At 32.9% G+C, this 12349-nt stretch overlaps 1 protein-coding gene across 1 annotated transcript in view; it reads left to right on the top strand.

Annotated features, from left to right (window-relative positions):
• Positions 1-12349, top strand: part of LOC150088637 (sprouty-related, EVH1 domain-containing protein 2-like) — a 408094-nt gene that overhangs the window by 64023 nt on the left and 331722 nt on the right. Inside the window, exon 2 of the mRNA XM_090370832.1 lies at positions 4622-4746. Coding sequence (XP_090226958.1) covers positions 4715-4746 — 32 coding nt within the window. The 5' untranslated portion in view covers positions 4622-4714. The remainder of the gene's footprint in view (positions 1-4621; positions 4747-12349) is intronic.

Below are 12349 nucleotides of genomic sequence, written 5' to 3'. Positions count from 1 at the left end.
CTTCACTCTCTCCGTGTTCTCTCTTTCCTTCCGTTTCACTCGTTTTCTGTTTCTCTTTCTCTCTTTCCATCTATCTGCCTGACTCTTCTATTTGAAGGTTCTAAATGCATTCATTTAAATTTTGTCCATCTTTATTATGGTACAAGGTGAAAAGTGCTAAAACCTTTACAATCATCATTTTAAAATTAAAACTATATTTAAAAATAAAAACTCCTTAAATATATTTTTAAGCAATCGCTCCTCTTTTGTAAATGTGTATTGTTTGCTCCACAGGCACGCACTAGTACTGTACCCTTGCACGGATGTCCTTCAAATAAGAGTTATCTCACAATACCGAGTGACATTGCAAATTGCAGTCATTTTAAGCCATCGTCTCTCGGTTGCCATTATGAGCCAGAGAGAGAGATGCGCAGAGTGTTTCTGGGATTTGACACTAGGTTACAGAAGCGCTCGCTGCAATATCTATTCGTTCGGTAACAGAATCAGAGAAATCACTGATTTTTTTTTTTTTCTTTTTGATCGCTTCACTAATTTTTTGCTGAATTATATATAAAAGTAGCCTTTTAAAATGATTTAATATAAATCTTATACATCGGTATCCTTTCAAATTATGACATATAAAATATTCTCCTAAATTAACCATTATAAGAGTAATAGATTCTCGTAATGCATGAACATATTTTGCTGCTTAAAACATATTATTGAATAATATTATTATATTTTTTTTGTCTTTCACAGCTACCCGAAAAATTGTTCAGAAGTTTCGCTTTCTTAAGAATTCTTAATTAATAGTTAATGCTTTTTGTTGTTTATGACGACAGTCTTTGCATTATTATGCGAATTATTAATTAATATCTTGGGTATTTTCACTTTCATTTAGTTATTTTCCGTAGGTATATTGTGAGAACTGAAATAAATAAATAAAATAAAATCAGAACGAACGAACGTTAACAGTGAGTGAGTGCTGTAGGACAGCGCCATCTACATCTTCGAAACTTGCGCAATTTGTGTGAAATTTTAGAAAATTTAGAAAGGCTTAACGTTTTTAGGATCGATAAGTGTTACATATAACAAATTTATTGAAACACATTTTAATAATTATTATTGCAAGCATTGTAATTATCATAACAACCTTAACTAACGTTTTGCGTACAAAAAGTTTTATTCAAATTATCACTTCCATTTGTAAGTTTAAACACACACACACGACTTACAGTGAAAAGCAACCGAAAAAAATATTTTAGTAATTACTAGAGTTAATATTGATGTAAAGAATAACGAATTTTATAAATAAATGTCTTAGTAGTAATATATTTTAAGATAGGAGAGTTTTTAAGAGTTTAAATAAGCATAAATGTGATTGGATATACTAACCAACTGAAATCACAGATAGTTCAATTTGATTAATCCTGAAGTGAAATTTGGTTAGCTATGATTTGGAGCTCTCATCATCTTATGATCGATCACAATCAAAATACGCTACAGCTGTTTAAAACAGCACAGCCTTACTTGCGTAAATATGAAAGGAACTTTGAAAATTTCAATCAAATTTCAAACGTTAAGAGATGACATTGATTCCAGTCAGCTGTAATTAAGTGGGTAGTCGTTGAATGAGATAAAAATCTGATATACACTCCTAATTCAGTGTTCAGAATGGGCTGGACCTGGAATTAGGAGTGTATTGACTACTTCACTAGCTTTGCTTAATCAATCATCTAAAAGTAGTAGTACATTCTCTTCGTTTGGTAATCTTATACACTAAAATGTGCTTAATGTTGTATTAGAACATAATGAAGTTTAATTAAAACACCATTTTATATTCGGTAACAATACGCTGTAAATAAAAACATTCGCACTGGCATAAATGCTGTTATTACGTTGTAAAACTTAACAAGCATGTGGCATTATATTAATTTGTCCGCCAATTGGCATCTTATACTATGAGGCAGTAAAATGGATTTCGAGGACCAGGGTAAAGCGATAATTAGAAGGGGAGAACGCTTAAGTGAATTGGAGGAATATCTTTAATGGAAGCGAATAGAATCAGGTTCCTAAAAAATAAATAGTAAACTAGAACATCGTTGAAAAAAGCGAAAGAAAGTGAGTCTACAGAGGGACTTGTCTGCATGAAGGAAAAGAAGAAATCTGAGAAGGAACCGTGGAAATGATAGCAAAAATATCAAGGAAGCTTTGTGGTCTCTTTTTATTTTGTGAAATCAGGAGAAAAATGTGAAGTTAGAAAGCTATGAAGTTAGGAGAAACGACAAATCAAGGTAGAGAGGAATGGTGACATTGCTGACAATGGGTAGTTGCTCACAATAAAAACCCTAAAATAAGAAACGGATTGTGTAAATTTTCTTTTGCAAAGAAAACAACTTTGTGTTATTAACTTTATTAAATACTTTCTAGGAAGTTTTTCCTAATTACTTTGTCTACATTCATGCTGAACGACAAGAACGAAAATCTGAATTCACGCATCAGGAGTTCATTGATAATTTCCACCTTAGAAAACTTATAAAAACTCGTTTATTTAAGAAAATAAAGGAAGTTAAGGCAAACGCTTTCTTTTTGAGACAATATTTTAAACTGAACTAAGTATTCTTAAGAATTCTTTTAAACAAATGATCGTATAGGATATTTCTTCATTGAAATTCTGCTTTGCTGGTAAGGAAAGTTGTTACGAGAATGGAATTTGCTTTTTTTAAATAAATTATCGGATATCTCTGTGCTATCCGATAATTGTGCTAAGGAGATCGGAAAGACACAGGGTAATAATCCTGCATCCTTTAAAATTTCAGATATATATATATATGAACCCATATCTTTATTAAAAGAGTCATCTTTAGACTCAGATGAAGTTCAAGATCATTAAAATGTGCAAATATCTCTCTTATATACAAAGGAGGTTGTAGAAGTGATTCGGGCTACTAGATATCCGTGGCAGGAAAAAAATTATGTTCTAGGACTCTATGATTAAGATTGCATTGGAGGATAACCTTCATAGTATTGATGCCATAAGAGAGTAACAGCATGAGGCAGTCACAGAGGAACCGGATGTTAGGAATAGCTTTGATATAATTTACAATCCTACGTGAACGACTTATTTAGTTTGAGAAGTGTGGCATTTGCTAAAGTGAATAAAGTGAAGGTTATCTGATAGAAAGGAAAGAATATGCTTAGAAATGGGCAGTGCTCTGATTGGACCACTGTTATGACTGGTTACCTCAGCGTTACGTGCTCATGCCCATTATAGATCCCTTGTTATTTCTTATTTTAGTTAATAATATTGATGATGGTATTTATGATGGGCAGGGTTTTTAACAAATAGAACCAGGATATGTTGCTACAAGATGTTGAGGCTAGCAAAGGGACATAGACTTAAAGTAAGGAAAGTTAAGACAAGAAGAAAATTTTCCATCAGTCAGTGAATAATCAACCAATGGAATAAGTACCATCTAGCTTTGAGCAATTAGGTAAATATTTGAATAATTAGATAATATATTAAAATAGGATATATTTTATTTTTATTTATTTGTTATTATTTTTGAAGGCAGATTCTCGTACGTGCATTGTTCTGCGATTTTAATAATAATACTAATTGAAATAATAATTAAATAAAATTTTTGTTTATGCTCTGAGATGGTCGTCGCTGGTAGCATTGTGATTATAATCAGTCTCCCCCCCACACCCGGTGGTAAGGGCCCGGGTTCGAATTATGCCAGTGACACAAGGATCTTTTATGGGTCTTTTTCACACCATGGCTTGGTTAGTCGATCTCAGGCGAGAATAAAGGGGTTTTTGTGCAGTAAAATAGGCAAAATCGACCAGAGAACGCGCAATTTAGACATAGTACGTGTATATGGATGAGGTTGTTTTTGGGTAACCGTAATATGATAAGTATACTCTGGGAACGCTGCATAGAATCAAAATTTACAAGATAATGCAAGAACGGTACTGTATTTAGAAGTCATGTGGGATGGACCCTTGAAAACTAAATCTCGTCTAGACTTGCTGATTAAGATAATTCGGTTGGTGTTTGCATTAACGAAATGAAAAATAGTTTCTAAATCGGCTTTCATAGTTTTTGTAAGCATGCAATAGTAAATCAGATCAGTATCCATTAGGTTTATACAAAATATTGTAAAAGTGTCGTGAACTCTGCTGTTGATACTCACCGATGAAACAATTTTAACCGAAAGTTTTTATCAGTATTCGTGATTACGAAATTGGTAACTTTGACAATGGTCACTCTTAATAACAAAGTCTTGAAATAGCATCTAATAACTCTAAATGCATATTTATATGAAACTTTTTGACATAAACTACGTTATTTGCTCTAGACATATAATTTATGTTAAAACTTTATGCCAAAGGAATGAGAACTTTATGCCAAATTCTGATATTACTGTCTTCTCTATAAGTACTAATCGGCGAAAGGAGTCTCATCTCTTTCTCTCTCTCTCTCTCTCTCTCTCTCTCTCTCTCTCTCTCTCTCTCTCTCTCTCTCTCTCTCTCTCTCTCTCTCTCTCTCTCTTCTTAAGTATTATTTATTAAAGATTCATTAACAGTGTTATTTTCTCAAGCGTACAATTTAATGTTATCTTTGTTTGTAATATTTCAGGCCGTATATCCTTCAGCCCTCTCGTGTGTTGCTCTGCCCCTTTTCTGTGATCCAGAGCATGCGAAAAAAAGTCCACGTGGAACAGATTGGAGTATGAGTCAAATTGGAGAAACCGAGACTTCCAGGTAAGAAATAAGTAATAAAGAACGAATGTTAATCAACACATTTGCTTTTTATTGAAATGAATTTGAATTATACCGCTATTAACCCTTTTCCAAAGTATTTTACTGTAATGAAATCAATGAAACATTCACCTCTTATACTCGTTTGAAATTGTATAGTAAGAAAGCTGTGTGAATATGAGGTTTGATGCCCAAACTACACATTTATCATATGTTTGTTGATTGAGTTGGTGTTAATCATGTTTTCAAGAAAATTTGTAGTTATTCTGATTTTTGACTTTTATATTTCTATGAAGACATTTCACTGATGTTTAAGTTAGTTTATCGAATTTTGTGGTATTGTTATTCGAATATTGCGAAGATATTAAACATGTTTCTTATTTGTCTTAATTAAGTGATCAAATTCTTTGTGTAAATTGAAGTTCTGGAAGAAGGGAGTTCGGTCTCTGGGGAAAAAAACCCACCATTATTTCCGGTTATCAATTAGTAAAGCTTAGAAATTAAATTTCATTTGAATTTTCTATTTTAGCATCTTGTTATTTTCCAGAATTTCGAGCCTAAAATATTATTATATAACTTAAAGTTGAAGTTAATTGTATATTTTCTGTAATTTTGCTGTTTTTCATTGTATTTATCTCATCATTGCATTCCATCGCATGTGTATAAGAATATGCATGCGATGAGCATGCTTTTATCCATTTACTCCAAGGCGACATGAAAGGTTGGTTGTAACATGTATGAGTGATTAATAAAGGAATATAATAATAATTAATATTTTATACTGTATACGAGTATGCTGTTTCAGTGTTCATTTTTTATATGCATTTCCTGTCAGAAGTATCTGGAAAAGAATAATCACCATAACAATCCTTTGCGACCAGCTTGAAATTGCAGACTCCACCATTGTACGGTTTGGCTAACAAAGTTTTACCTTTCCGTTCAGTGGGCCATTTTCTTGTTTGGCTGTTGTAGTAATAGTTAATGATGCTGGTGTAAAGATTTAGAATATTTAGCATCGACTTTCACCCTTTGTTAATTTATGTAATTCTCTCATTCAGAATACATTCTGATAATACTCAATATGAAATATAAGGATTTCCAGGTACTTTCAACAGGCATATACATTGCCTGGCAACTTTATTAAGACCATGAGCTAACAGCTTGTTGGACCATCATTGGCCTGAATCACTGCTCCGACACGAAGTGGCATGAAATCATCATGGTGTTGAAAAGTGATACGAGGAATATTGGATCATTCATGTAACAAAAGGGTTCTCAGTTCTTGGAATGACTTTGATAGGAGGTTACGCTGACAAGCGTGCATTTCCAGTTGATCCCACAGATGCCCAATGGGATTGAGATCCGAGAATTTGTTTGGCCAGAGCTGATGCTTGAAAAGTATAAAATCAAGGCTTGCGCAAGGTTCAACTTAGAGATAAATGTCGTAATTCACAGTTCTTTCTAAGTTGCTAATATATTTTTAAATTGTTTAGCATCACCTGAAAGGTGGATCTCTTATACATTTAAAAATCCGACTCAAGGAGAGCTGTTTCGAAGCTTGCTGGCTTCTCCTCAGCTGGCGGGTAGTCTCTATTAAAGAACATGTGCTGAACTGTGAATAATGTATTTTGTCTAAAATGAACAGCCAAGTTGAAGATAAGCCCAAGCCTTAGCGTTGAAGACTCGGCGCTCGATCTTCACTGAGAACAAAATGAAACTCGGATAACGCGTACGAATTTTGATTTTATTTCAACTACTTTGAAATATCCTTGCAATTCTTATAGTATTGCTTGAAGTAATCTCTTTTACACATTTGGTGCTGTGGATGGTTGCATTGTCATTTTGAAAGTATTCCTTCCATAGAACTAAACGTGCACAATTTCCGGTTGTACCTGATCAGGAGTGATGTCCAGATATAATCCACTCTTGGCGTTCACGGTGCCCCCACTGCGATCAAGAGACCAAAATATGCTACAAAAACGTGTTCCATATTTATTTATGAGATAAATTTGCCAGCAGAATGTTCCAGTGCCTAGTGCGGTTTCCTCCATATGTGGACTCTTTCATTAATGCCGAAAAGCATAAATCAGGACTCATTGGGCCACATGACACTCCAGTCCTGCGTCTATAATTTGTGTAACCAACTGGAAAAAAAGTACCGGTTGGTGTCCGAGATTGGCTTCTTGCTCCCGTACAGCATTCTTTATGGGGTTCTTTGCATGGTGCGAGTACTGATGATTTGTGGAGGCTAATTCTTCAGTCGTTTGGCGACAGTTATTTTTGATAATCCAGTCCAGATGTCGAGCACCGCTCCTTCACTTTAAATTTTCTGCCGCAATTGCGTCTGTTCATGAATGTTTCCCCATTTTTGATGAGTCAAATTACACAACTTTTTGAGCACTCAACAAATTCAGCTGTCCCTTGCTGTAAAACTTTCTAAACGTGCACCAACAATCATCCCTCTTTCGAAGTCCTTGTGATCTTGTCTGTTGCCCGTTGTTGATGAACTGCTTTAGAAAAAGTTGAGTAACACAGCTTTATTTCACTTACTTACACACTTCACACACCATTATGCAGATTTTACGCGGATTCTTTTGTATCGGAGTCATATTTCTTGTGATATTATCAGGTTTCTGTTTCTCCATGACATTTTCGATTTAGATATTTTTGCATAGATTGTCGCATGGTCCTAATAAAGCGGCAGACAGTGTACATAAAGAGTATATACTTGAAATAATTTATTGCGACATTCAGGAGAATTATGCAAATTAGTTACAGACTCCTAAATGCTTTGTTTTTAGTTACAGAATTTAGTTACAAACTCCTAAATACTTTGTTTTCCCTTTTATAGAATTGATGTGAATTTAAAGGTGGCATTTGATGTTTATCAACAATACACTTTGCGATTTTTTTTTATCTTTTATATGCCTTGTTATATGAAAAAAAAAGACTTTCATTATTATTTATTAAAGAAATGTTATAGGTATCTAAAGGTAATTGTTTTTAGCCTGGCGAACTAGTCTCACAAAAATTTAATTTTAGTGTCTAAATTTAAACTAGTGTCTGTTTGCTACTGGACAGAGTGTATTTATAGCCTTTGATGCTTTGTGCATTAAAACAGTTAACATTAACAACAAAGGCTATTGCACTCACCTGGTTTACTCAGTGGCTCTTCACCAAGCATTTCAAAAATGAGAAGACAGACTAGCTACTTAAATAACAGTATTGAATAATTTTGATCGGTATTTAGTTTATTAATTTCATTGATGCTTTATGTTGAAGTCGTGAATGCATTAATCTTGTGGTTTATTGTACTAAATAGTCATATAATGATGATTATTAATTTCATTTCATAGAAAGAAGAATAAATAGAATACACACGAATCAATACACATTGAATCAAAGACCCAATCATTGAAAAAATGCACACCTTTTGATATTCTTGTTACGCTATTAAAAACAATTTGTTCTTTTGAAGTACAGCTGTTGATTAGTTCAGCCATTTTTGATTTATGTGATTATCTTCAGATAACGTTTCCATATTATAGGTTATTTTAAAATGTTGAATGTTTTGAAATGTTTATTTTACGAAATATTAGTTATTAATTTAGGCTGATATTAGTTTTCATGTTTGTTGATATAATGTATTCTGATTTACTGAAAAAAAAATGTTTTTAGAACTGACTAGTTATGGATTTAATGATTTAGTAAAACAATACTTATCACTCTAGTTACGCATACTTTTCAAATAAACTTTACGATGTTTGAAATAAATGAACAATGAATTAGGAAAATACAAGAGAAAACATGGTAGAAAAAGGTAAACCCTCAGAAAATAAGGTGAGTGGATTCTTCTAACGTGGATATAGATCCATATGTTATTTACGTGGATTTTAAACGGAGTCTTTTCTATCGGAGTCATATTTCTTGTGCAGTGTTTCTCTTTCTCCATGAAATGACAGGAAGTAAACAAGATTCGGGCTTGAGCTTAGTGTTTTCTCCTGGATAATTTTATACTTTAATAATTAACCTTTCTAAAATCAATGTCGTTAAAATTAATTGGAAGCATTTATTTGGCTTTTCCATTTTGTTCTCGGAATATATGAAATTATAGATACCTGAATTAACTAAACCAATGAAATGAATTAAACCAAAATACTAATAAAACTAAGATAAATTTCAAATAAACTTTAGGTTTGAAAGTGACTAAATGAAAAATCAGGTAGAAACTATCATAATCATAGTACTGTATTGATCATGTCGTCTAAACTTATTTGTATGAACTTCAATGGTTTCTTCAGCGAGATGTTTTTCAATGAGAAAAACGATTGGTCAATTGTCTGCAGCATAACCTAACAACAACAAAATGGAAATTTGTAAATTTAAAAAAATTCCCATCATTAATAATCGTAGTAATGTGTGCCTGTTTCACTAATCCCTAATAATCCCTTATTGTAGTCATCAGATCATGCATTATTCCAATCTGCAATGAAAATGAGAAAAGCTTTCATATCTTAGAACTCCATATACACTTGCATATAATATGTATATCGCAATATAGCAGATGTGAATATATATTTAAAATGTCATTATTTTAAAGAAGGCCTTAATTATTCCGAAATTAATTAGTGATAGGCTCATACTAAGCTATTTTTGTGTTTCATTTTGGAATATAAAGATTCAGGCATGGCTATAAATTTGAAAATTATAAAAGGTAAAATTCTAATTTTCACACGAAATCAGCTAAATCACTAAGTGCCACTGCCACCCACGCAAAAAGATAAACGACATGTCGCTAGTCTATAACCTTCAGCTGGGGACTAATGGAGGAGGCAGTAAGCGTTAACCATTGACGTCACAGATTGTGGTCGCGATCACCTGAATGACGTCACATTTATGTTACTGCTGTGTAGATATAATCAATGTATTTCCTGGGTTCTATTATTGCGTATAATAAAAGTTTCTACTTCTAGAAGTTAAGAAATGAAAAGAGAAAAAAATAAACGAAGCAAATCTAAAATTTTGTTAGGCCTAAATTGTTCTTGTGAAGAATTTAGGCTTAACAAAAGACTCGTTCATATTAAACATGTCTGTACTCCTTTTTTTCCTTTGCACATAACTCAGAAGTTATAAGCTTTAAGTGTGCACATTGGCTTAGTTACAATTTTTGGGCCCCTATGGAAAGCCTACAGAAAGCTCCCATCTCTGTGCCTTACTCATAAAAGTATTTACAAAAGGTATATTCAAGTAATATTCAACAAATCTAATCTATAAAAACCGTTATAAAATTTGTATGTCAAAATAAGCAATTTAATAATGTTATAACGAGGTAAACTCTTATAAATTGGTTTCTTTAAGGTCCATTTTAGCGAAATTTTTGTGTTCGATAGCTTGTATAGCTAGATCATTTAATGTGATTGCGCTTTACCCTGTAGAATTGCTTTTGTATCCATTATTTTTAATTTATCAAATAATATTTGAATACTAAGCGCCGTTATCCAAAATGAGTCCCTCGATTCCGTGGGACCCTTGCGCTTTGCAATTCTTGCACTGTGGTAGCTATGCCTCTGCATATACATTATTCAGAACCATTCACAATTATATTCTTAATTACGAAATCTCACAAGTTTATGTACCACAACGAAATTGATTTTAAAAATTTAACAGTAACTACAGACGGACGAACATAAGGTTTCAGGATCCACGAAGAAAGTCTTCGTGAGATCTTCATTAATGGTGAATTTATTCATGTCATATCAGTTTTTTTCCCCATTTTGCCACTGGTTACTGAGACCTCTTTTTCTCCAGAAAGTACATTGAGAACCAGTTTAAAAGGTCGAAACTTGATTCATTTTTAAAGTTGAAGAGATTCAGACTACGACTAGTTTGACATGAACTGTCTACCTTGAGAGGGTCCTTGAAATCGTAACCGTCTTTACCATTGGAAGGACCAATGCTGTTCCATTCCAAATGTATGTGTACCTTTTGTGGCTCCTTTAAATAGCAGTATATCAACTGTCCTATGAAAAAATGACGCATCAGGTGGGCTAAACACATTATAAGCTCACCAAGACATACATGATCTCCCTAAGATGTTGTCTTTTTTACATAACGTCGCTTTGACGTTTTCAAAAATGCTTATGCGTCAAAGTTCACAGCTTGAACTCCAAGGGCAAAATAAAGTGGGTTCGAGTTAAAAAGGCTTTTGCGTAGTTATTTGTTTTGCAAGAAGAACGTTTATGCGAATGTATTTATTTTACTTATTGGTATTTATTTTGAATCTTTATGTTAATAAAATTTCATGTATTGCTTACTTTCTAACATTAATGTGTCTTTATGGTTCTTTCCGAAACATATATTGTAACCATAATGTTCATCTATTATATTACAAATTAGACCTTTCAAAACTGAAGTAATTTATTAAAGTACCCAGAGCGATATAGTCATTTCCTCTCTTTATTTTTAGTACTTTTAAGAATGTGAGGTAACAGAAAATATTGAAGCATATTTTCATAGAAGCAAACAGGTATAAAAGAAAACCCTATTCCGATATAACGATTGTGCGCGCACACGCACACACACACAATGGAAGTTAAATTTCCTAATTTCACATTTATTGTGTTCTGCAACTTAGTATCTTTTAAATTATACTTTAATTATTAATATTTAAATTTAATATATAAATTTTATTGTTCTCTCATCTCTTCACTTCTGTTTTCAATTTCTGTTCCTTTCTGTGTTCTATTATTTTTTTTTCCCTAGCATCATTTTCAGTGGTTTTGAATCTGTGCATGTTATTTTTCATCCGTGTTCTAAATCATTAATATCATTAGACGTTAGTTCTTATGAGTTCGTTAAGAATGATTTTAAACATGCTTTGATTCGGTAAGAAATGCTAATGATGAATATCCCCTCTTGTTACTCTTCCCCTACCTTTTCCTGAAAAGATGCTAATATTTTAAGATATCAAATGTTATCTAAACTGTGATTGGTCGATGGAGAATTACTGACAGGAGGTGGGAGGTACTGGAGATGTTATGTCAACATTTCATCCACTGGCTCCCAGCAATACACCTGCACGCATCACAAATACACGCATACAAATAAAATGCATACCTAATGGCATCACCTTATGTTTCTCTTAAGAGTTGTTTCGAGAGCGGAAAGTTTCTTATTAAGAATGTTGCACTCTGTGTACGAGTTTCAATATTATGAGCACTATTGGATAAGGTGAGAAAAATAAGAAACATTTCACAACCAATATTCAGAGATAAAGTTAGAAATAAGACCGGAGTAATCGATAATATAGATGGTGTTAGGCTAACTGAAGCACACGTTTTGGGATGAACGTCAGATAAAATCTTCTGTAAGTGAAAGGGAAGTAAGTCGGTGTTAAAAAGAAACTGTGTGGACTGTAGAAGGTGTTATCCAGACTAGTTAGTTGAGTCCTCTCTTACAGTAACTTTAATGTTAATCTTGTGTTATGCTTAGCACTGTTTTTGAACATTTCGATGATCGTTTTAAAATTTTCTGTATTTTAGAAATTCGATTAATAGTTACATTCAGCACAGTATAACACTCATTGACATCCGTATAGTTCTTTTTC

Source organism: Mastigoproctus giganteus, chromosome 3 (genome assembly GCF_048544385.1).
Source record: "Mastigoproctus giganteus isolate SK-2022 chromosome 3, ASM4854438v1, whole genome shotgun sequence".
NCBI classification, from domain to species: Eukaryota; Metazoa; Arthropoda; class Arachnida; order Uropygi; family Thelyphonidae; genus Mastigoproctus; species Mastigoproctus giganteus.
Note: the sequence above shows the minus strand (reverse complement) of the source record. Positions and strands in the feature narration are given on the sequence as shown.